General features: G+C 45.8%; 1 protein-coding gene across 10 annotated transcripts; it reads left to right on the forward strand.

Annotated features, from left to right (window-relative positions):
* LOC123078228 (uncharacterized) lies at positions 1–23704 on the forward strand. 10 transcript variants are annotated; one of them, XR_006437197.1, is made up of 6 exons: positions 14–1155; positions 1257–1383; positions 1478–1584; positions 20394–20442; positions 21171–21308; positions 23401–23704. XR_006437197.1 is itself a non-coding variant. In XM_044500655.1 (5 exons), exon 5 carries the CDS (start codon positions 3407–3409, stop codon positions 4556–4558), a length of 1152 nt encoding a protein of 383 aa, XP_044356590.1. In that variant the 5' UTR covers positions 1–284; positions 559–1155; positions 1257–1383; positions 1478–1584; positions 2785–3406; the 3' UTR covers positions 4559–6270. The 10 variants fall into 10 exon arrangements, 5 of the variants coding, with proteins under 5 accessions (XP_044356590.1, XP_044356591.1, XP_044356589.1 ...); XR_006437196.1 differs by having other exon boundaries at positions 21171–21257; XM_044500655.1 differs by lacking the exons at positions 20394–20442; positions 21171–21308; positions 23401–23704 and adding an exon at positions 2785–6270 and having other exon boundaries at positions 1–284; positions 559–1155.
* Positions 23705–24842: the final 1138 nt, after the last annotated feature.

Genomic DNA, 24842 nt, shown 5'->3' on the forward strand with positions numbered 1-24842 from the left:
CAGCGAGGTTAATTGGGCCAGATAGCCCACCACATAGCCGGCCGAAGCGAGGGAGCATTCGCTGATCCAAAAAGCAGCGAACCAATCAGTCGTAGGCGATTCGAGTGCTTGCTAACCCTAACCAACGCCAGCGGCGACGGCGGCGGCAGCGAGCCGAAACGTCTTGGAAGCGGGGCGGCGTGCCATCGGTGTCGATCTCCACTTGCATGGATTCGAAGCGCGGCAGCGTGGTTGTGGACGAGGGGCGCGACGTCCATGGCGCTCAAGCTTTGGCGACCATGCTGGTACCAATTTTGGGTGTTTGAATTTGTTATACTGACCGAACTGTACTGTGCTGGTAGCCATGGCGTAGTGAGTCAAGAAGCCTCATGTTCCTCCGCATTCCAGGAACAACCCAACTTACTCCGCAACGACGACCACCATGCATTTTTACCAACTGTCAAACCATCTTATCTCATCCTAGAAAAACATACTGTGTAGAGTAGGTGCTCGCTACAGTTGTCTATCCGGGCCTCCGGCCACCAAATTCGAACCATAAACATATGTTTTGTCCAATAGTAGGTGCAGATGCTAGGGGCTAGGCGTCGATACCTCCGGTCTCATGGCACTCCATGCAAAGCCAAGGCAGGTGACACTCCTTGCAATTGTTTGTATGCTTGCATTGGAATAAATGGCCATGTGATTTCTGCTGCATGGCGATGCTATTTTAACAAAGTATTGTTCAGTTTGCAGTAACAAGTTGGTACCCTCTTATCCTCTACAGGTACTACATCGGTTAAGCAACATATCTTGTCTTTCCTAGACATCAGCATTATTTTGCTAACATAATACAGATCTTAAGTTAAATCAATTGATAATGTTCTTCTTCTGACCGAAGAAAATCATTTTTAGATAGTTAGTGGCAGGGGCAGTTGGTCAGATATAAAGCCTTCTGGTAAACCAGGCGGATTTAATGGTCTAAGTAGCTACTGATTTGCTAACGGGTCACTGCTTTGCAAGATAAAACTGGCCCATCTTCGTCCCCCACATAGCTGACTTGTGCTGCAAAGACTGGATTCCCTCAAAGGAAAAAAAAAATTGAGACTGATGGTGGCAGAATGACGAAGAAGCTTGGTCATCTCTCTTCTGTTACTATTGCTGGCATTAGGCCTCGAGGTAGTCTGGCCTATCAATGTGTGATTCCCCGCCTTGATCTGTATATATCCATGATCTCATTGGTTTCAATCCTTTTGGTTTTTTTTCTGTTATGTATGTAGCGTCAGGATCATGAGTAGGGTGTGGAGGCTGTCGGGCTGCAGTCCCATGGAGTTCTATGCCTCCATATATAGGAAGTGGATATAGTTGAAGCGCCATATCCAATTCATCGACCTCGCCATGATGAGGGTAAAGCACCTATCACACCTTCAATATTGGTTGGGAATTGTGAGTTTAGGTTTGCTCAGTCTGTTGGTGGATTGTTTCTGTTGGGATGTGACAGGAGAAGGTGGTGACCAATAGGAGATATTCGAGCTCAGGAGTAACATGGCACAAAGGGATGTTGGTTGATAAGATTCATCCACATACCATGTCAATATTCTTGGACAAGTACGTATAGTGTTTTATACTCTCAAGGACTTTAATAACTTATTATTAGGTTGATCTACAGTCTCTAGGAGTTTGATAACTTATTATTAGTTTGATCTTCAGTCTATAGCTCTAAAGGAGCTCATACGACATATAGAGTTTTACTTTAAACTTTGGAGAGGATACTCGGATGTGTACACATTAGATGGCCACTTGCTATAAAAACAAAAGCCGTGGCTGGGAGATAAGTTATTTTTTCATACATAACTCCCACTTCCAGTTTAGGCCGGGGAACCGCATAAGCATTTGGAATACCATATAATTGCTGGCTCGAACATGACATGAATGTAGTGGCATTTATGTTTCATATTTAGCTTTGGGGATGAAATGGCGAAATTTGAGTAGCTTAATTTGATGTGACTTTGTGAATGCATACGTATTTGTAATGCTCATGGTCACTCTTGAGAAGATATGAAAAAATTGATACGACTGATCGTGCTACTTGGCACAAGGCCATAAGTTCATTAGTTTCATTATTAGATGAAATTGATTACCTCGATTCATGCTGGGTATTTAATTACTTTACATGCATGGCACATCTGTCTAAGGACAGAGCTTGCGTTACTTTAGTCACTGATATTTGCTTGCTTTAAAATGATGGCCGATGATGAATTATTTGTTGGTTAGAAGACAATTTACTGTATTTCAGTTGTAAATGCGGTTCTGATTGGCAGTGGAAGTGATGAAGTTCCATAACTTGAGAAAGAGACATGTTTTAAGAGATGGTGATTTAACTAATATGGCAATGATAGAATCAAAACAATATCTCTCATTTCTTATTTTTACTTAATTTACGTTAGGTTTTCTTTCTTAGATTTACATTGAATTTTTGGTGCTTCCACTTTAATAAATTTAAGAACTATCCTACTGATGTTTTTAATAAGGTGCCCAAGAGTTCCAATGTAGCCATCTGCAGAAAATGCATGCTGGACTGCTCAGAACATACTAAAGAGGAAACAGTGACAACAACTCAGTGGTTGAACATCATGTACTAAATTTTGGCCAATAAAAATTTAGAAGGAAGCTAGAGCCGTATTGCATTGGTACTAATAACCTTTGGCACTGAATCTAAGCGGACAGTGAAATTTTGGCTTCAGCTTTCATTATTCTTAAGTCCTTGAGATGACTTGTTTTTCATTTGAACCATTGTTATTCACCAAGGTCTCCGAACCATCTAAGCGGCGATCTCGACCTCTCCTGGCCCGCCACCCCTCTGGTGCTGGACGAAGACAACGAGGTCCCTGCTCCCGTGGTGCCGCTGCCTTCTCCTCCGCCCGTCGCCACCCCTATGGTGGCCTCCCCCGCCCGCCGCCGGAGCGCCCGCCTTGCCGGGATCGAGCCTTCGGAGTACGTCTCCATCATCCAGAAGGCCACTCAGCGCATGCGTGTCTTGAAGGAAGGAAAGATTTTTGCTGGTGGAAAGGCGCTCCTCCCAGTTCAGCTCATCGACTTGGCGCCCGAGGTCTCCTCGCCCCTCCCTCGGCAGGACGTGCTGGAGCTTGCCGCTGCCTGTGACGTGCCTGCCTCGGCTCTCCTTGATGACACCGCATGTGTCTAATGTTGCGTCTTCAACTGTCAGCCCCGGATCCCCTCGCGGTCCTTCTCTGCCATCGCGCTTTGGCTTGTATCAGTCTGTCGTCTGTATCCCGTTTTAGTCCTACCTTTGCTCCGACCATAGGTCTTAGCTCTTCTGAGCTTGGTCGCAGCCTCTTTCCTTTGCTACTTTCACGTCTAGTTGCAGCTGTGGGTCTCAACCCGGCTGTACTTGGCCTAGACTTGCTCCATGTATCTGTTTGTAGGTGGCCCTGTCCGGCCATGTTTCGTTATGTTTTCGTTGCCCTTTATAGCTTCCATGAATCTTAAAACTCGTTTCATCTCTTGGAATGTTCGTGGTCTCGGTAGAAACAAAAAATGTACTGACGTCAAAGCTGCTCTCTTCGGCCTCGACCCCTCTTTTATTTGCTTGCAAGAAACAAAGCTTGATGATATCTCTACTTTCAAAGCCAGCTCCTTCTTACCCACTAGGTTGAAATCATTCCATTTCTTGCCTTCAAATGGTTCTGCTGGAGGAATACTAACAGCTTGGAACGATCAAGACTACTCCTGCACTTCTGTCACTGCTCTTAAGTTCTCCTTAACCTTACACTTCTCGGCCAGAGCTAGCAACGATGATTTCTCTATCTCTAACATTTATGGTCCTTGCGTCAGCCTTGAGAAGCAAGCGTTTGTTGACGAACTTCTTCTCTTAGGCTCCTTTGTAACCGGCCCCTGGGCTCTTTTAGGCGATTTCAACTTTACTCTAAAGCCAAACGAGCGCTCGAATGACAACTTTAACCATTTCGAAGCCTTGCTCTTCTCGTCTAGCTTAAACCGTCTTAATCTTCAGGAGCTTCCCCTTCTCGATAGGCTATTTACTTGGTCTAACCAACAAGACTCCCCGACTTTGGTGCGCTTGGATAGGGCTTTTGTCAACACAGCTTGGAGTTTCCTCCTCCCGGACTCCACACTCACGTCCGCTTGCCGGTCAACTTCTGATCATGTGCTGCTTGTTCTCATTGCTGCGTCCAAAGTTCCCACGCCTTCGATCTTTCGGTTCAACAACGACCTTCTGCACTTACAACCTTTCATGAACATCATTTTGCAAAATTGGAATAGTGTTGTCCCATCTACCCACTTGGGCCACTTATGTCTCAAACTTAAGAGAGTGCGCGCAGCTGCTAAGGCCTGGGCCAAGCAAGCTAGATCTCCTCTTGTGATCACTAAAAACTGCCACACGGTCATCACCTTCCTAGACAAAATAGAAGAATTCCGCTCGCTCTCCTCCTTAGAATGCTCTCTTCGCACGCAGGTTTCTCTGTCCCTTCACCGGCACAACGCCCTAGCTGCTGTTTACTGGCGGCAACGGGCTAAAAATCAAGGACTGTGTGCTCGGTGATGAGAACACGGACTACTTCCACCTTTGCTCTACGACCAGGCTGCGTAAAAACCAAATTAAATCCCTCAACATAGATGGTAGCGAGGTCTCTTCCCACTCCGGCAAGCATCGTGCTCTTCGTGACTACTTTAAACTTGTCATTGGTACCCCTATAGCCTGTTCTATTCCTCCCAATCTAAACGAGCTAGTATCTGGTTCTCGTCTAAGACCCTCTCAGTCTCTCGATTTGACTCGCCCCTTCTCTCTCGAGGAGATTAAAACGGCTCTCTTCGACATGAACGATAATGCTAGCCCCGGACCAGACGGTTTTGGGCCAGCTTTCTACAAGGCCAATTGGGACCTAGTTAAAAACGACCTTCTATCCCTTCTCAACAGTTTCTACTCCTGCTCTGTAGATCTTAGGCGTATCAACAAAGCTTACATTGTTCTCATCCCCAAAAAACCTGGCACAACTGACCCTGACCAGATGCGTCCGGTTTCCCTTCAAAACTGCTCGGTCAAACTTTGCTCCAAGTGCCTTTCTATTAGAGTTCAGCCGGTTATTTGTGATCTTGTCCATGCGGATCAATCCGGCTTTATCAAAGGACGGTGTATCTCGGAAAACTTCATTCTCGCAGCTGATATTGTGCAAGCTTGCCACAAAAGAAAATGCCCGGCCTTAGTCTTAAAATTGGATTTTAGGAAAGCCTTTGACTCTGTCTCTTGGGAGAGTCTTTATCGTATCCTTCAAGCCAAAGGCTTTTCAGAAACTTGGATTCGTTGGATTATGATGCTGAACGACTCTGGCCAATCGGCTATTCTTCTTAACGGCGTTCCCGGGAACTGGATTCAATGTAAAAATGGTCTCAGACAAGGCGACCCCATTTCACCTTACCTCTTCATCATTATTGCCGATATCCTCCAACGCATGATCCTAGAGGCCTCAGCTTAGGGGCTGCTGCAGCACCCAATTGTTCCCAACTCGCCATGTCCTGTTCTTCAATACCCGGATGACACTCTAATTATCATAAAGGCAGATGAATATAACCTTGCCTCCCTAAAATCTATCCTTCTCAATTTCTCCCTCGCCACGGGTCTCCACATCAATTTTGCTAAAAGCACTTTTGCTCCAATCCATGTTGACCCTTCTGTGGCCGCTCGCATGGCAAGTATGTTGGGTTGCTCGGTCGCTACTTTCCCGCAAAACTATCTTGGTCTCCCTTTGTCTACCCACAAACTTCGTCTAATAGATTTCCACCCGTTAATTGCTAAGGTTGACAAAAGGTTAGCTGGTTGGCGAGGACACCTTCTCTCTGCAGCCGGTAGGGCAGTTCTTGTCAACTCTGTAATTCGAGCTCTTCCCACCTATGCTATGAGCGTTATGCTGCTTCCTGTTGGTTCTATTCAGGCGATGACCACGTGAATGGGGGTCAATGCAAAGTTGCTTGGGCAGACGTCTGTGCCCCCACTAAGAAGGGCGGCCTGGGCTTTAGATGCCTTTGTACTCATAATATTTGCCTGCTTCTAAAATCCCTCAGTAAAATACATGTAACGCCCACGATGCGGCTATATCTCCCACGTGTCGAGGCACGACTTAGAGGCATAACCGCATTGTGGTTTTGTCGCAAGAAGGGTCATCTTCACACAATCCCATGTAATGAACAAGAACGGGATAAAGAGTTGGCTTACAATCGCCACTTCACACAATACAGAAATATAATTCATACATCATCCAAAATACACACATAGACCGACTACGGTCAAAATCCAAATGAAAAATAAGATAACCCCAAATGCTAGATCCCCGATCGTCCCAACTGGGCTCCACTACTGATCATCAGGAAAAGACACAAAGTAACGACCACGTTCCTCATCGAACTCCCACTTGAGGTCGATCCCATCATCTGCACTGGCATCGTCGTCACCTGCAACTGTTTTGGTAGAATCTGTGAGTCACGAGGACTCGGCAATCTCACACCCGCGAGATCAAGACTATTTAAGCTTATAGGAAAGGATGGTGTAGTGAGGTGGAGCTGCAGCAGGCACTAAGCATATATGGTGGCCAACATACGCAAAAGAGAGCAAGAAGAGAAGCAACGGAACGGTCGTCATCTAGTAATGACCAAGAAGTGATCCTGAACTCCTACTTACGTCATACATAACTCAAACCGTGTTCATTTCCCGGACTCCGCCGAGAAGAGACCATCACGGCTACACACACAGTTGATGTATTTTAATTTGGTTAAGTGACAAGTTCTCTACAACCGGACATTAACAAATTCCCATCTGCCTCGTAACCGCGGGCACGGCTTTCGAAAGATAATACCCTGCAGGGGTGTCCCAACTTAGCCCATCATAAGCTCTCACGGTCAACGAAGGATAAACCTTCTCCCGGAAAGACCCGATCAGTCTCGGAATCCTGGTTTACAAGACATTTCGACAATGGTAAAACAAGACCAGCAAAGCCGCCCGAATGTGCCGACAAATCCCGATAGGAGCTGCACATATCTCGTTCTCAGGGCACACCGGATTGTCCAAGCTTCCGATAGGCGAGCCCAGAGTTGCCCCTGGTGGCCACCGGCGACTGACAAGTTGGACCAATACTCAGAGGAGCACTGGCCCGGGGGTGTAAATAAAGATGACCCTCGGGCTCGCGAAAACCCGGGGGAAAAGGCTTAGGTGGCAAATGGTAAAACCAAAGTTGGGCCTTGCTGGAGGAGTTTTATTCAAGGCGAACTGTCAAGGGGGTCCCATAAATCACCCAACCGCGTAAGGAACGCTAACTCAAGGAACATAATACCGGTATGACACAAACTAGGGCGGCAAGAGTGGAACAAAACACCAGGCATAAGGCCGAGCCTTCCACCCTTTACCAAATATATAGATGCATTAATTAAATAAAAGATATTGTGATATCCCAACATATCCATGTTCCAACATGAAACCAACTTCATCTTCACCTGCAACTAGCAACGCTATAAGAAGGGCTGAGCAAAAGTGGTAACTTAGCCAAACAACGGTTTGCTAGGAAAAGGATGGTTAGAGGGTGACATGGCAATATGGTAGGCATGATATAGCAAGTGATGGGTAGCGCAGCATGGCAATAGAGCGAACAACTAGCAAAGCAAAGATAGAAGTGATTTCGAGGGTATGGTCATCTTGCCTGCAAGGTTCTCAGAGTTGTCGAAAGCTTGATCCTCGTAAGCGTACTCAACAGGTTCCTCGTTCACGAACTCGTCTCCCGGCTCTACCCAAGACAAGAACACAAGCAATGGAACCACAATCAATCACGAGAAAAGCACAAGCAACATGATGCAAAACATGTATGATATGCGAGATATGATATGCGATGCATATGCGTGCTCCGGAAGGAAAATAAAGAACAAGGCAGTAACTTGGCAAACCAAGCATGCCACTGGAAAGATGAGATGATTTCGGTTGAAATCGATATAAAGATCACCGGAAACGGATGCACGGTTTGCAAATGGCAAGCAAAACAAGAATGACACGAATCTGCGATTAACAGCATGATAGCACTTAGAATGCAACAAGTAACAATGCTACAACACCCCAACATAGCAACAAAGCATATGACTGTAATCTACAGGAGATGTTTGACAAAAGATGAACACTGAGCTACGGCTAGTTCACAACATAACAAGCTCAAACAAGCATGGCAAAAGTGCAAAAGATAACAGGTTTACAGACTTGGTGAAATTACTGGACATGCCTGAAACAGCATCAGGTAGCAATGTTCAGAGCATGAAATCAACATGCTACAGGAATATAACATGGCAAAACAAGGCATGGCCGTATTCTACTAAATGCATATGACAAAAGTCCCTTACTGACCATAAGCTAAAAAGGACCAGAAGATATGATGGCAACCATGTGAACATAGCAAGTTTCGTTAACAGGTTTCAGACTTAGCAGAAAACAGAGCATGGCAGAAACAATAATATGAAGGCCTCTTCGTGAGCTTGATGCACTCACCACAAAGCAATGCATGACAAAACAAGCATACCTACAGCAAGATGGCATGTTTATGAAGCTATCCATGGCAAGAGCAAGTACATAGCATGAATGGATCAACTACAACAAGCTTAGGCAAAATTAAATAACACGTAAACAATCTGCCAGAAATATTTTATAGCAAAAGTAGAGCAAGATTGGGTCATGCTATGGCACTCCATAAATGCAAACAAGGGCAGGAATGGATCAATTACAATAATATCTACAAAACATCCTTACTGAACATCTCCAAAATATGCATGAATCTCTCTGTAGCATCAAGTTTACATGGCAACAAAATAACAGCAGACAAGGACTTAAGAGAAATTACTAAGTCCCTGAAATCAGAAACATTACGGGGCCTAGTTTGCATGCTTGTGCTAGTCACCACAGAGATCACAAAAATACATAACAGCAGACAACTAGCAAGCAAAGATAGAAGTGATTTCGAGGGTATGGTCATCTTGCCTGATATCCCGCAAGGAAGAAGATCGAATCCATGAAGAAGACAAACGGATGTAGTCGAACGAATCCTCACAACTCCGGAACGAAACCGAAGCTAACGAGAGAAACAACCCGGAAAGAAAAAAAAACATAGTAAACAACCACCACATACACATGGCATGATGCACAATCAAGTATGATGCATGTCCGGTTGAATGATTCATGACGAAACACCACATCAAATATTTAGTTTTCTCCCGTTTATGTACCCAACAATATTAAATGTTGATTAACATGGCAAGAGGTGAAGCATAAGTAAACTACCTAGCTAGGCAAGTTTAAATGAGGCCGGAACAACCAACAACAATTCCGGAAAATCCCCATATGCATATTTTGAATTTGGTACTGTTCTGCCTAAAACCATATTTTATTGTTGTTAAACAGTAAAACAAGATGCACCATGTTAATCTATGCATTTTTCTTCCCCATTTACATATAAAGTTTATTAAATTCCGAGTTACGGTTAATTAGTTATGAATTAAATTATTTTAACATGGCATTTATGCAAATTTAAACAAACAGCATTTTAAACATGCATGAAAGTTGGATATTATGAAACTAGATGAATTTCTAAGCACTTTTCATATATAAATTATTTACATATGATGCATGATTAATTAGCTATTAGATGCATGAACACTAGAGGTTTTTTTGAAAAACAACAGTTTTCTGGAAATTAGAAAAAAACGTCCTGGCAGGGAAAAAAACATCACGGGCCAGATCTGAGGCAAACTGGGCTGGAGGGGAGCTGCTGGTTGCTCACCATGGGCTAGTCCCAGTCGGTGAGGAGCCAAGGCAGGCCGCGAAGGGGCGCGCTGGGCCTGGAGGCGCGGTCAACGCTCGGGGCTGAACCGGACGAGCCGCTGCTGCTCTCGTTTCTGAAGAAACAGAAGCAGCAGCTGGAGCATGGCAATGGAGAAGACGACGGCAGGGGGCCCTGGCGACGGGGTCGGCGGGAACCGGGCGGAACGGGCGGATCGAGTCGTCCGGCCTCGGTTCCGGGCAACGCCGGCGGCCAACGGAGCTCGGGCGCGGGGCACAGCCATCCATGGCGGCGGCGGCGGTCCTGCTCGAACAGAGAGACACAAGCGACAGAGAGGTGAGAGAAGGAGAAAGAGCGCGACGCAAAGGGAGAGGGAAGCGGCGGTAGGGCTCACCGGAGCGCGTGGGGCGGCGAGGGGTAGCTGCTTGCTCCGGCGGCTTCCATGGCGCAAGGAACACCTGTTGCAGGAGAGAACAAGGGAGTTGAGAAGAGGAGACGAAGGAAGGAAGGAGAAGGGCGGAGGCGAGGGGCACGGCCTGCTGGTGATGCTCGACGGCGATGAGGTTCGGGACGGGGATGCCGGCGTGGAGAGGAGCGCTCGGGCAGAGGAGGAGCGGTGCCGGGGCTTGCGAACTGCTGCTGTTGCCGCGGCGACGAGGCAGTGAGGCGAGGGACTTGGCGCTGGCGGGACTTGGGGACGAGCTCCCGGTGACGGGGTGTGATGCAGAGGAGGCAAACGAGGCAGGCGCCAGATCCGGGGCGGAGGGACTCGTTCCCGACGGCGACGGAGCTGCGGGCAACCATGGCGGCTCCTGGAACACAGAGGGAGAGGCATGAGAAAGAGGGGGATCGAGAGCAGGTAACAGAGGAGGTAGGGAAAAAGGGCGGCGCTGGGGACCTACTGGTCACCGGAGGTTGCTGGGGGTGGGGAACGGCGGTGAGGCCGAGCAGAGGAGGCGCGCGGGAATGGAGCTGCGGGCGCTCGATGCGGCTGGTGATCAAATGCAAAGCAGAGAGAGGGCGGAGCGCTGCTCCTCTTCCATGGTGCTCGACTCGAGGACGAGGCATTGGAGGCTGTGGATTGAGCGATGGGGAAAGCGAGGAGAAGGCAGGTGGGTGGCTTGACCGCACTGGGATCCCGAGGAAGACCTTGGAGTGGCGGCGGCCGAATGGGGGGGATGGGACAAGGCTCCTAATTTCTAGGGTTGGTCAATATATATCTCATGGGATTAGATTAGAGGCTATTTGGGCCCTCCGATTTAAATCGGACGATCGAGAAAAATAGGCTAGGAGAGTCCAACAAAGAAAACGGTGATGTTATATAGTTGTTTGGGGATGATCCGGATCCAACGGTAACGAAAATCCGGTTCGGGTTCGGGGAAGTCTCGGACACGGGCGAGGGGTTGACGAAAGGCCAATGAAGACAAAGCGGTCAGCGAGAGGGTGACGAAGGCAAAGGAAGAAATGACAATGACGAACGATTGCAAGTTTTAAAACATGACGGCAACAGAGTGCCGATGCAATGCGAATGATGCGATGATGAATGCAACAAACAAATAAAAAAACACAACTGACTCGCAAAACAAGGAAGGCATCTGGAGCGTTGGTCTCGGGGTGTTACAACACTCCACCACTACAAGAGGATCTCATCCCGAGATCTAGGATGGCACCGGAGAGAAACGGAAGGGGAAGAGGTAAAACAAATTGCTTCTTGACAAGAGTGAAACCAAAGAACCTTGGAAGTTGAACAATTTCGAGAAAATAATACAACGGAGATGAACAAAGTTGAAAACAATCCGTTAGGAAAGAGGAACAAGGAACAATACGGGAACCTTGTAGCTCAACTCCCCGGGACATTGCCACAACCCCTAAGTGTCAGGAGGCACCCAGAACAATGTTCTCGTCACAAAACCATCGGAACGATTCCAAGATACCCGCGTGATCCTAAAATTTTTTTTAGTGAAATTTGAGGAGAGAATAGACAAAACTTCTACGTTAGGAGACATCACCAGAGCGACGAAGGGACTGAGGAGTAAAAATAATCCTACTCTCCGATATATATAATCCTAAGACTCAAAACATTTTTGTTCTAGACTCAACAATGCCAGCGATTCGATCAAGCAGGGGGCTCCTAAGTCGGGGATGGCTCTGATTACCAACTTGTAACGTCCACGATGCGGCTATATCTCCCACGTGTCGAGGCACGACTTAGAGGCATAACCGCATAGTGGTTTTGTCGCAAGAAGGGTCATCTTCACATAATCCCATGTAATGAACAAGAATGGGATAAAGAGTTGGCTTACAATCGCCACTTCACACAATACACGAATATAAATCATACATCATCCAAAATACAATCATAAATAGACCGACTACGGTCAAGATCCAGATGAAAATAAGACAACCCAAATGCTAGATCCCCGATCGTCCCAACTGGGCTCCACTACTGATCATCAGGAAAAGACACATAGTAACGACCACGTTCCTCGTCGAACTCCCACTTGAGATCGACGCCATCATCTGCACTGGCATCGTCGGCACCTGCAACTGTTTTGGTAGAATCTGTGAGTCACGGGGACTCAGCAATCTCACACCCGCGAGATCAAGACTATTTAAGCTTGTAGGAAAGGGAGGTGTAATAAGGTGGAGCTGCAGCGGCAAAAGCATATATGGTGGCTAACTTGCGCAAAAGAGAGCGAGAAAAGAAGCAACGGAACGGACGCCATCTAGCAATGACCAAGAAGTGATCCTGAACACCTACTTACGTCATACATAACACAGACCGTGTTCACTTCCTGGACTCCGCCGAGAAGAGACCATCACGGCTACACACGCAGTTGATGTATTTTAATTGGGTCAAGTGACAAGTTCTCTACAACCGGACATTAACAAATTCCCATCTGCCTCATAACTGCGGGCACGGCTTTCGAAAGATAATACCCTGCAGGGGTGTCCCAACTTAGCCCATCATAAGCTCTCACGGTCAACGAAGGATAAACCTTCTCCCGGAAAGACCTGATCAGTCTCGGAATCCCGGTTTACAAGACATCTCGACAATGGTAAAACAAGACCAGCAAAGCCGCCCGAATGTGCCGACAAATCCCGATAGGAGCTGCACATATCTCGTTCTCAGGGCACACCGGATTGTCCAAGCTTCCGATAGGCGAGCCCAGAGTTGCCCCTGGTGGCCACCGGCGACTGACAGTTTGGACCAATACTCAGAGGAGCACTGGCCCGGGGGTTTAAAAAAAAGATGACCCTTGGGCTCTAGAAAACCCGGGGGAAAAAGGTATAGGTCGCAAATGGTAAAACCAAGGTTGGGCCTTGCTGGAGGAGTTTTATTCAAGGCGAACTGTCAAGGAGGTCCCATAAATCACCCGACCGCGTAAGGAACGCAAACTCAAGGAACATAATCCCGGTATAACAGTAACTAGGGCGGCAAGAGTGGAACAAAACACCAGGCATAAGGCCGAGCCTTCCACCCTTTACCAAATATATATAGATACATTAATTAAATAAGAGATATTGTGATATCCCAACATATCCATGTTCCGACATGGAACAAACTTCAACTTCACCTGCAACTAGCAACGCTATAAGAGGGGCTGAGCAAAAGCGGTAACTTAGCCAAACAACGGTTTGCTAGGAAAGGATGGTTAGAGGCTGACATGGAAAAAATGGGAGGCATGATATAGCAAGTGATAGGTAGCGGAGCATGGCAATAGAGCGAACAACTAGGAAAGCAAAGATAGAAGTGATTTCGAGGGGTGGTCATCTTGCCTGCAAGGTTCTCAGAGTTGTCGAAAGCTTGATCCTCGTAAGCGTACTCAACAGGTTCCTCGTTCACGAACTCGTCTCCCGGCTCTACCCAAGACAAGAGCACAAACAAACGGAACCACAATCAATCACGAGAAATGCACAAGCAACATGATGCAAAACATGTATGATATGCAAGATATGATATGCGATGCATATGCGTGCTCCGGAAGGAAAATTATAAACATGGAAGTAACTTGGCAAAACAAGCATGCCACTGGAAAGATGAGATGATTTCGGTCGAAATCGATATAAAGATCACCGGAATCGGATGCACGGTTTGCAAATGGCAACAAAACAAGAATGACACGAATCTGCGATTAACAGCATGATAGCACTTAAAATGCAACGACCAACAATGCTACAGCACTCCAACATAGCAACAAAGCATATGGCAGTAAACTACAGGAGATGCTTGACAAAAGATGAACACTGAGCTACGGCTAGATCACAACATATCAAGCTCAAACAAGCATGGCAAAAGTGCAAAAGATAACAGGTTCACAGACTTGGTGAAAAATGGACATGGCAGAAAACAGCATCAGGTAGCAATGTTCAGAGCACGAAATAAACATGCTACAGGAACTTAACATAGCAAAACAAGGCATGGCAGTGTTCTACTAAATGCACATGACAAAAGTCCCTTAATGACAATTGCAGGAATGGATCAATTACAACTATAGCTACAAAACATCCTTACTGAACATCTCCAAAATATGCATGGATCTCTCTGTACCATCAAGTTTACATGGCAACAAAATAACAGCAGACAAGGACTTAAAGAAATCACTAAGTCCCTGAAATCAGAAACATTACGGAGCCTACTTTGCATGCTTGTGCTAGTAACCACAGAGATCACAAAAATACATGGACCACACCACTGGAAAGATGGCATGGCACAAATCTCCAAGTTCTGCTAAGTAACATCAGATAACAGCAACTAGCACTCTTGCATCACAGATTTGGGCATCAAGATGGCCTCTAATGAACATGGTGCAATTGAACAAAATGTAGAGCATCATGAGACGAACAATTCGATATATTACACGCGCGAAACGGAACTATATGCAGAGAGTTATGATGCTATGAACATGGGCACATGCTGTAAAAATAAATGACTTAGGAAATTTTCGGGGGTCTCGGGAAAGTCAATCTGGATCGGGACGACCTTCGGCACGGCTGCTCGAGCTCGCCGGTGACGGGAGAGGAAGGGGCGACGGTGGCCGGCGTCGGGAGAGGAGAGGAGGCGCTCGGGCGCGCGGCGAGGCGGGGCGCCGCGGGCTCGCGCCGGCGACGGGTGGCCGGGGCGGCGGAGATGGCGGCGGGGCCGCGGGCAGCGAACGGCGGCGGAGATGGCGGCGGGGCCGGCCGGCGGACGCGGGGAAGGACGGCGGCCTCGGGCGCGCGCCGGCAGGCGGCGGCGGCTGCGGGCTCGCGCGGGCCCGCGGTGGGCCTGGTGGGCCGCAGCGGTGAGGCGCGAGGTGGGAGGCGCGGAGGCGACGTGGCGGCGGCTGATTCGTCGGGGCGGCGGTGCGATTTCGTCCGGCGGCGGTATGGACACGTCCGCCCGCCGAGAGGGGAAGGGGACTAGGGTTGGACTGCGAATGTAAATCGGAAGAGATGCAAATTTATAGGTAGAGGGAGTTAGGAGAGTCCAAATGAGGTGCGGTTTTCGCCCACACGATCGTGATCGAACGACCTACATCATGGAAGAGAGTTTGGTGGGTTTTGGGCTGTTTAGAGAGGGGTTTTTTCTGCACACATAAATGGACTTTGCGGATGCCCGGTTAACCGTTGGAGTACCAAACGACCTCCAAATGGAACGAAACTTGACCGGTGGTCTCCCGGTAGTATACCAAGGCCACTTGACAAGCCTCGGTCCATTCCGAGAACGTTTAACACCCGCTCACGAAAAGAAATAAGAGGGGTACGCCGGAGGAGGTGGGAGCGCCGGATTGCAAAACGGACAACGGGGAAAATGCTCGGATGCATGAGACGAACACGTATGCAAAAAGAGATGCACATGATGACATGATATGAAATGCAAGACGTGAACAAAATGCAAAACGAAAATAAAACCCGACCACGAAGGGAATATCATAACACATAGCCGAAAATGGCAAGAGTTGGAGTTACAAATATGGAAAGTTACATCCGGGGTGTTACAACACTCCACCACTACGAGAGGATCTCGTCCCGAGATCTAGGACTGAAAGAACTCCGGATATTCGGAACGGAGATGGTCCTCGCGTTCCCAGGTGGCTTCCCGGTCGGAATGGTGCGACCACTTCACTTTCAGGAATTTGGTTGACTTGTTGCGAGTCTTGCGCTCAGTTTCTTCAAGAATAGCAACGGGGTGCTCATGATAAGACAAATCTTCTTGGAGGTCAATCTCTTCGAAGTTGATGGTGCGCTCGGGCGTCTTGAAGCACTTGCGGAGCTGTGACACGTGGAACACATCGTGCACGTTCGCGAAGTTGGAAGGAAGCTCAAGTTGATAGGCGAGGTCGCCTCTTTTGCCAATGATCTTGAAAGGACCCACGTATCTAGGGGCAAGTTTCCCTTTGATACCGAAGCGACGAGTGCCTTTCATTGGAGAGACGCGGAGGTAGACATGGTCTCCGATCTCGAAAGCCAAATCGCGGTGTTTACTATCATAGTAACTCTTCTGGCGTGATTGCGCGGCTTTGAGATTATCACGGATGAGTTTATACATTTCCTCAGCTTCTGTGATTAAGTCATTGACAAGAAGTTGGCGTTCACCAGTCTTTGACCAATTGAGAGGAGTACGGCACTTTCTGCCATAGAGGATCTCGAATGGGGCCTTGCCCGAACTCGCTTGGAAGCTGTTGTTGTAGGAGAATTCGGCATATGGAAGACAATCTTCCCATTTCATACCAAAGGAAATGACACAAGCCCTGAGCATATCTTCAAGAATTTGATTGACTCGCTCGACTTGGCCACTAGTTTGAGGATGGAAAGCTGTGCTGAAGCGAATGTTTGTGCCCATGGCCTTCTGGAAGGAGTCCCGGAACTTAGAGGTGAATATGCTTCCACGATCTGAAGAAATCAATTATGGAATGTCGTGCAAGGAGACAATTCTGGAGGTGTATAGCTCTGCCAACTGAGCTGCTGTGATGGATTCTTTGATTGGAAGGAAATGAGCCACGTTAGAAAGCTTGTCGATGACAACGAAGATAGCATCATTTCCGCGCTTGGACTTTGGAAAACCAGTCACGAAGTCCATTTCGATATGATCAAATTTCCACTCTGGGATAGCAAGAGGTTGGAGGAGACCAGCTGGTCGTTGGTGTTCCGCTTTCACTCTTCGACAGACATCACATTCATTCACGAATTGAGCAATTTCTCGCTTCATTCGAGTCCACCAATACGACTGCTTGAGGTCATGATACATCTTCGTACTTCCAGGATGAATGGAAAGAAGAGAATTGTGCGCCTCGTTCATAATGACTTTCCTTAGATCACCTTTAGGAACCACAATCCGGTCCTCGAAAAATAAAGTGTCTCTGTCATCAATGTGATAGCACTTGTATTTGGAGAGACTATGAGGTTGGTAAGAAAGCCTTGAGGAACAACTTGGAGATTCAGCTTGCGGAAAGCTTCACAAAGATCCGGTTGGAATGGCTTGAGAATTAGGCTGTTGCAATAAGCCTTCCTGCTTAAAGCATCTGCAATGACATTGGCCTTGCCTGGAGTATATTCAATACTCGGATTGTACTCTTGAATCATTTTGACCCATCGAGTCTGCCTGAGGTTGAGGTTGGGCTGAGTGAAGATATACTTGAGACTCTTGTGATCGGTGAAAATGTCCACTTGTCTTCCCAACAAGAGATGTCTCCACGTTATTAATGCATGGACAACTGCCGCCAACTCAAGATCGTGAGTGGGGTAGTTCTTCTCATTGGGCTTCAACTGACGAGAGGTATAGGCCACAACTTTCTTCTCTTGCATTAACACGGCACCGAGACCTTGGAGAGAAGCATCACAGAAAACTTCAAATGGCTTGGATTCATCAGGGGGAGTTAAGACAGGAGCTGTGACTAGTTTCTCTTTGAGAGTGTTGAAAGCAACGTCACACTCAGGAGACCAGACATACTTCACATGCTTCTGGAGGAGGTTGGAAAGAGGCTTTGCAATCTTAGAGAAATTCTCAACGAATCTTCGGCAAGAGCTTGCAAGACCAAGAAAACTGCGAAGCTGCTTGACATTCTGAGGAGGTTCCCAATTCACAATTGCGGACACCTTCTCGGGGTTAACAGGGATGCCCTTGGCAGAGATGATGTGACCAAGGTAAAGAACTTCATCAAGCCAAAACTCACATTTGGAGAACTTCGCATAGAATTGATACTCTCTGAGCTTATCGAGCACAAATCGCAAATGTTTGGCATGGTCCTTCTTATTCTTGGAGAAGACCAAGATATCATCGAGATACACCAGGACGAATTCATTGGTATAGGGGTTGAAGATGAAATTCATCATCCGAGAGAATGTTGGAGGAGCATTGACAAGGCCGAAAGACACGACAGTATATTCATAAGAAGCAAAGCTTGTTCTGAATGCTGTCTTGGGAATATCTTCTTCACGAATGCGAATTTTATGATAACCCATACGTAGGCCAAGCTTCGAGAATACTTTAGCACCTTTGAGTTGCTCGAATAGCTCATTGATGTTGGGAAGTGGATACTTGTTCTTGATTGTCTTCTTGTTCAATGGACGGTAGTCGACACAAAGTCGGTCCGTGCCATCCTTCTTCTTTACAAAAAGAACACCACAACCCCATGGAGAAGAACTCGGTCTGATCAAACCCAGACGCTCTTGTTCATCGAGCTGTTTCTTCAATTCCTTCAGCTCCTTGGGTCCAAGCTTGTATGGACGCTTGCAAACGGGTTCAGTACCCGGCTCAAGATCGATAACGAACTCAACTGGCCGGTGAGGAGGCATACCCGGAAGCTCTTCTGGAAAGACATCTTGATACTCACAAACGACTGGAATTTGAGAGATGGCATTCAATTCGCCCTTCTCATTGAGAAAATAACCGAATGGTTTCATCATGAGCGGCATAAATAATCACATCCTCAGAAGAGTGTGTCAACTGAATTTCCCTGGCAGCACAATCAAGTTGAGCCTTGTGCTTAGAAAGCCAGTCCATCCCGAGAATTAGATCAATATCCGAGTCACCAAGAACAACTGGAGAAGACCAAAATTTATAGTTTCCCATCTTGATGGAAACATCCGGAACCATGGAGCTTGCATTCATGCATTTGTCCGGAGAGACAACTGCTAACGGTCTAGGCAAACCTTGAAAAACCAACTCATGCTTGGATGCAAATGGTCAGATGTTTCGTAACATCTACAGACGACGCTCGAGGTTCAACACACCGAGCGGTGCATTAAGGACATAAGCCTTCTGTGCAGCAATGAGGACAATCCTCAGTTTACGGACCCAGTCCGCATAATTGCTACTATCAACTTTCAACTAAATTTTCTCTTGGAACATATCTTAGTAGAACTAAAGCGTAAGCTACGACATTATTTGCAAAGACCTTTTGACTATGTTCATGATAATTAAGTTCATCTGATTATTTAATGAACTCCCACTTAAATAGACATCCCTCTAGTCATCTAAGTGATACATGATCCGAATCGATTAGGCCGTGTCCGATCATCACGTGAGACGGACTAGTCATCATTGGTGAACATCTCCATGTTGATCGTATCTACTATACGACTTATGTTCGACCTTTCGTTCTCTTGTGTTCCGAGGCCATGTCTGTACATGCTAGGCTCGTCAAGTCAACCTAAGTGTTTTGCTTGTGTTCCGAGGCCATGTCTGTACATGCTAGGCTCGTAACACCCGTTGTATGCGAACGTTAGAATCTATCATACCCGATCATCACGTGGTGCTTCGAAACAACGAACCTTCGCAACGGTGCACAGTTAGGGGGAACACATCTCTTGAAATTTTAGTGAGGGATCATCTTATTTATGCTACCGTCGTTCTAAGCAAATAAGATGTAAACATGACAAACATCACATGCAAATCATAAAGTGACATGATATGGCCAATATCATCTTGCGCCTTTTGATCTCCATCATCGTGTCTTCATGAAGTTGTCTCGCCAACTATTACTTCTACTACTATGGCTAACGGTTAGCAATAAAGTAAAGTAATTACATGGCGTTTTTCATTGACACGCAGGTCATACAATAAATTAAGACAACTCCTATGGCTCCTGCCGGTTGTCATACTCATCGACATGCAAGTCGTGATTCCTATTACAAGAACATGATCAATCTCATACATCACATATATCATTCATCACATCCTTTTGGCCATATCACATCACATAGCATACCCTGCAAAAACAAGTTAGACGTCTTCTAATTGTTGTTGCATGTTTTACGTGGCTGCTATGGGTTTCTAGCAAGAACGTTTCTTACCTACGCAAAAGCCACAGCGGTGATATGCCAATTGCTATTTACCCTTCATAAGGACCCTTTTCATCGAATCTGATCCAACTAAAGTTATTTAGATTAGAAATAGCTCCTGAACCTATTTGTTACCATTCAGTTGAGTAGCGTGTGGCGTGCTTAAATTTTTACTGGGAAGCTAAGAATGAAGACAATACCAGATAGTAACTTTAATTTGCATTGACGAGGACATAGAACAAAATTTCCTCTCATAAATCATATGTCGGTATCGCAATAAGACTTTGATCATCATTTGTAAAATTGTTCCAGGGTTGATGTTATGCAGCATAGCCACACATTTTCCTCCAAGTTATGTTGGGTAATCAAAATATTACCCCTCCAACATTTATTGTATCACAGTTTTCATCAAATATTTGGTTGAGTCATGCATGTAGACTTGGTCCTTCTTCTTTGTTGCATGTGCCGAACTTTAGGACAAATACTCCTCTAGGAGCGACGGTGATTCTGTTGTTTCATATCCCCATGTGGTTTATTTCCTTCTGTACTGAAAATGTATGTAGTCTTGGTCATATATCAATACATTTGTCAACCTCTAGAAATGAAAAGAAGAGTATAACTTTTTGTCACCTTCAGTGCTTCATATTGTTAGTGAAATTATATTGTTGTATTTGCTAGCTAATTTCGCTAAACAAATGAGCAAATCTTATTTTAACCTACTGTATTGTTGTTATATGGAATATTTCCTATGCGTATCCAAATTTGTCCTATCAGGCTGCCATTCCACACTAAAATACTTATACAGTTTGATTTGTTGAGACTAGAGCCCATCTTCATACTAATTTAAAAATGCAATACTAAGACGACTTGTATTTATCTTCCATCTTTATGTAGGTTGCCTGTAGATCTCATTTTAAAAAATTGATCCTGTGATTGAAAGTGCATCCCCTCATAGTAGTCTTTTTAATAATCAATATATGCAAGAAGCAAGAAGGATGAATGATTGCGGTGACGAGAGGATAATATTTGTTAAATGTCTTGGTGATTCTCCTTTCTAAATTAGTTGTACCCATTCGCTGGTATACACAGATAACCTAGACTGTTCGCATCTCTTGGAGGGTATTTTTTGGCGAAATTATTAAGATGACGGAAGAAGAGCTTGGGACCTCCACATCGGTAGTGAGCAAGTCCCTTTCTACTGTTTGTTCATTTATCTCATCCTCGCCGGTTAGTGGCCTATATGTTCATATATACCTCAAGTTTTTGGCATTCGATATTATTACATCGACTTATGAATTGCTTGAATCCACTTCCAAGCAGTCACGAACCATAAATTTGCCCGTTTGTAACCTATTAGGTAACATTGATTCACCCGCTGCACGGAACAAGGAGTGTTAGAGTATGTAATGGGCCTAATGGCATGGGCTGGCAGTATAGCTCGTTAGTCTTAGGGTTAATTAAAGATAAGGGTCGCTTGCTTAGGGGTCAAGTAAGCCTTGCTTGGGAGTCAAGTAAACCTCTCTATATAAAGAGAGGAGATGTATCAATCTAATCAAGCAAGAATTAAGAAGGAAATCCCTTCCCTCTTGCCCGGCCGCGGGCAAAAGGTCCCCCTCTCGCGCCCTCATTCTAGCAGCGCCATAACAATTTGGTATCAGCTAGCTTCGGTTCGATCATGTCTTCACCGCCGCCCAACCCGTCTCTTCCGCTGCCGGGGTCCTTCGTCGCGCCCGTCCCCGCCGTCCTCACCCTGGAGGAGGTGTCCGGGGTGCTGCGGGACCTAACCCAGACGGTCCAAGAGATCCACCTGTTCTTGGCCGGGTCCTACGGGCCGCACCCGGCTGCGCCGCCCATCGCCGCCGCCGTGGCTGCCGCTGCACCAAGCGGCCTCCGCCGCGCTCGCCGGGCAGCTGCAGCTGCCGCTGCAGCTGCCATCCACCGCCCCGCCCTGGCTGCAGTGGCAGCCACCGCTCCTGGCGGCCTCCGCCGCACCCGGCGCTCCGCTGCAGCAGCCACCGCCGGTCAGCTCCGGCCCCACATCGACCGCGCCGGCGGGAGTCCCCATCCAGCAGATCAAGTTCCCGCCGTCGCCGACGCCGTCACCGCTTCCGGCTTGGATCACTACCCGCCACGTGTCGGCGGCGGTGAGGCTGTAGGCTGCTGCGCGCGGCCTCCTAGCGCGTCGGCGTGTGCGGGAGATGCGTGGTCTGCAGCTATCGCTCCTCCCAGCTGCGTTTCGCCGCGCAAAGGATCTCGATCTCGTCCGCTGCATCGGGGATCTTGGGCATGTTGTTTTTCGCGCGGGCAGCGACCTCAAAGTCTGCGACATCGGTGGTTGGGGTGGGGGGGAGGGGCGCACCCCTCCTCGTCATTCTCCATCGCAAGCCCTCCACTCTTCCCTGTGCGGTGCAGACCAACCGCCATACACATGCACTCCTTTTGTCCAGGTGGTGTCCATGGGATTCAGGTGGTTGTACACGTGCACGTCCGACATGCGGATGGTGTCCACTTTTTGTTAAGGGGTCCAAAATAAATCGTCCTAGTCCATTTCAGGTTGAGAGTAATAAAACAAGTCGAGATGTAAAAGGCTTTGTTTTTAGGTGTTAGGTTTGTGTTGCGTCGAGTCATGGTTATAAGTTGGTTAGGCTGCAGCTCGAGGACAAGCTGCATGTCCAGGTGGGGTGTAGTGTTAGAGTATGTAATGGGCCTAATGGCCTGGGCTGGCGGTATAGCCCATTAGTCTTAGGGTTAATTAGAGATAAGGGTCGCTTGCTTAGGGGTCAAGTAAGCCTTGCTTGGGAGTCAAGTAAACCTCTCTATATAAAGAGAGGAGATGTATCAATCTAATCAAGCAAGAATTAAGAAGGAAATCCCTTCCCTCTTGCCCGCCGCGGGCAAAATGTCCCCGGCCGACCCTCTCGCGCCCTCCTTCTAGCAGCGCCATAACATCTTATCCATCACGGAAGGATTATTTTTCAATCATGGTGTACATTATTTGTCGCTATAATTTAAGTATATAACATGTTCACCACTGGGGATCAAGTTTCTAATGTAAGCGGTCCTTCAAGTTTCAGAGAATGACATGCCTATTTCTTTGTGTTATTGAGAAACTTCTACCCACTTCGTAATTCATAAGTGGTCCTTACAGTTTCAGCACATATATGTCTTTCTTTTTCGCAATATTACTTTAAACAATTATTCACCAATAATGTTTGTGTTCCTCTCTTCATGTCTACTTTGGCTCGTGTTTGTCTCTTACGTTTGGTGTTTATTTGCTAAACATACAAGGGAAAACTTTACTCCCTTTTTTGTGAAACAGATTTGCTCTATTGACACAATGACTTGGTAGCGAGCTACAAGGGAGTACAAATTTGACAAGACAATTAACAAGACGGCAAGAGTTGTATGCCCGGGGGTAAATCCCTTGTAGAATATTTGTTTGTTTAGATTGCAAATGTAGAACTCTTGCAGACCAGCAACGATGTAAGCAATGCATTGAGATTGTCTAGATAGTAAATTTGGTCTAGAATTTATAGTATAATATTTGTACCGCCTATTTAATTTTAATTTTTTCAAATATTTGTAATGTCTTACATCAATCTTTTTAATTTAGCTAGCTATCATGACATGAGCCTTTTGAAAAAAAAAAGTAGCTAAAAGAGGTCATGATCAATCATAAAATATGCATCCATCAACCATTCTAATTCAAATCCCATATGCTTAATACCACAACTTGAACCAACAAGTCTGTTAGATGCAAGAAAGTTTAAAACATTTTGCAAACAAATGTATATAAATTATGCTATACACCTGACAAAAAAGACAAAAATTGGGAGTATGTACTCTCATCTTTAATATACCTCATATACACATTGATTATACCTCTATCATTCTTAATATACTCCACTAAATATTTTAAGATACCTCAATATGAGTTTTGTTGAAAAAATACCATTTGCAACGTACTTTTTGTAATATACCTTTTTCACGTACAAATAAATCAGTATATACGTAAATCTTCAAAAATATGAGGCACACATGAATTTTTTTCATAAAACTCATGGGGTATCTACTAATTATTAATGAAGTATATCAATAATAAAGAGGTATAAAAGATTCATCTATGTGGTATATGAGGAGCGAGAGTACATACTCTCAGGAGTACATAACCATTTTCCTATATGGAGCAAGAGAAAATGCATAGGACAAATGTTTCCTATCATCAGTATGTTTTTGTATGTTGTATATAATATCTATCAAATCGAAGAGTATGTATATATAGTATGTGATATATAAGAATGTTTACATATTATATATTCTACTCTTTTGATAGTATCTATCATATTTTGAGTATACTCTTTTTTATGTACAAATATATACATATTTCATAAATATAATAAAAATCATGGGCCAACTTGTAATTTTTTCGTGTAAATCATTTTAAAGTATCTTATATATAATATATGTAGTATCTTATATATAGGACAATCGTTTGGAACACCGAGTGCCCAGGCTACTTGCCTGTCCATCATCAGATTACATTTAGATATGCGTTGTTATATGAATATTAAATTAACGGGTATACTTATAGAGAAAATACATCCTACCACCTGGGGTAGTTACCCCACATGTGTCATATACTATCATGTGCTACTATGTTCATATATTAATATAACATATTTCAAAGTGAGTTACATTTTTTTTTTGCAAATTAGCCCATAGTTTTAAATATATTACAAAAGTAGTGTATATATTGCAAAA

The sequence above is a fragment of the Triticum aestivum genome, chromosome 3D (assembly GCF_018294505.1).
Source record: "Triticum aestivum cultivar Chinese Spring chromosome 3D, IWGSC CS RefSeq v2.1, whole genome shotgun sequence".
In the NCBI taxonomy this organism is placed as follows: domain Eukaryota; kingdom Viridiplantae; phylum Streptophyta; class Magnoliopsida; order Poales; family Poaceae; genus Triticum; species Triticum aestivum.

What these genes read in the sequence shown, in the direction of transcription:
- LOC123078228 (XM_044500655.1), top strand. Translation starts at nt 3,407, where the DNA reads ATGTATCTGTTTGTAGGTGGCCCTGTCCGGCCATGTTTCGTTATGTTT.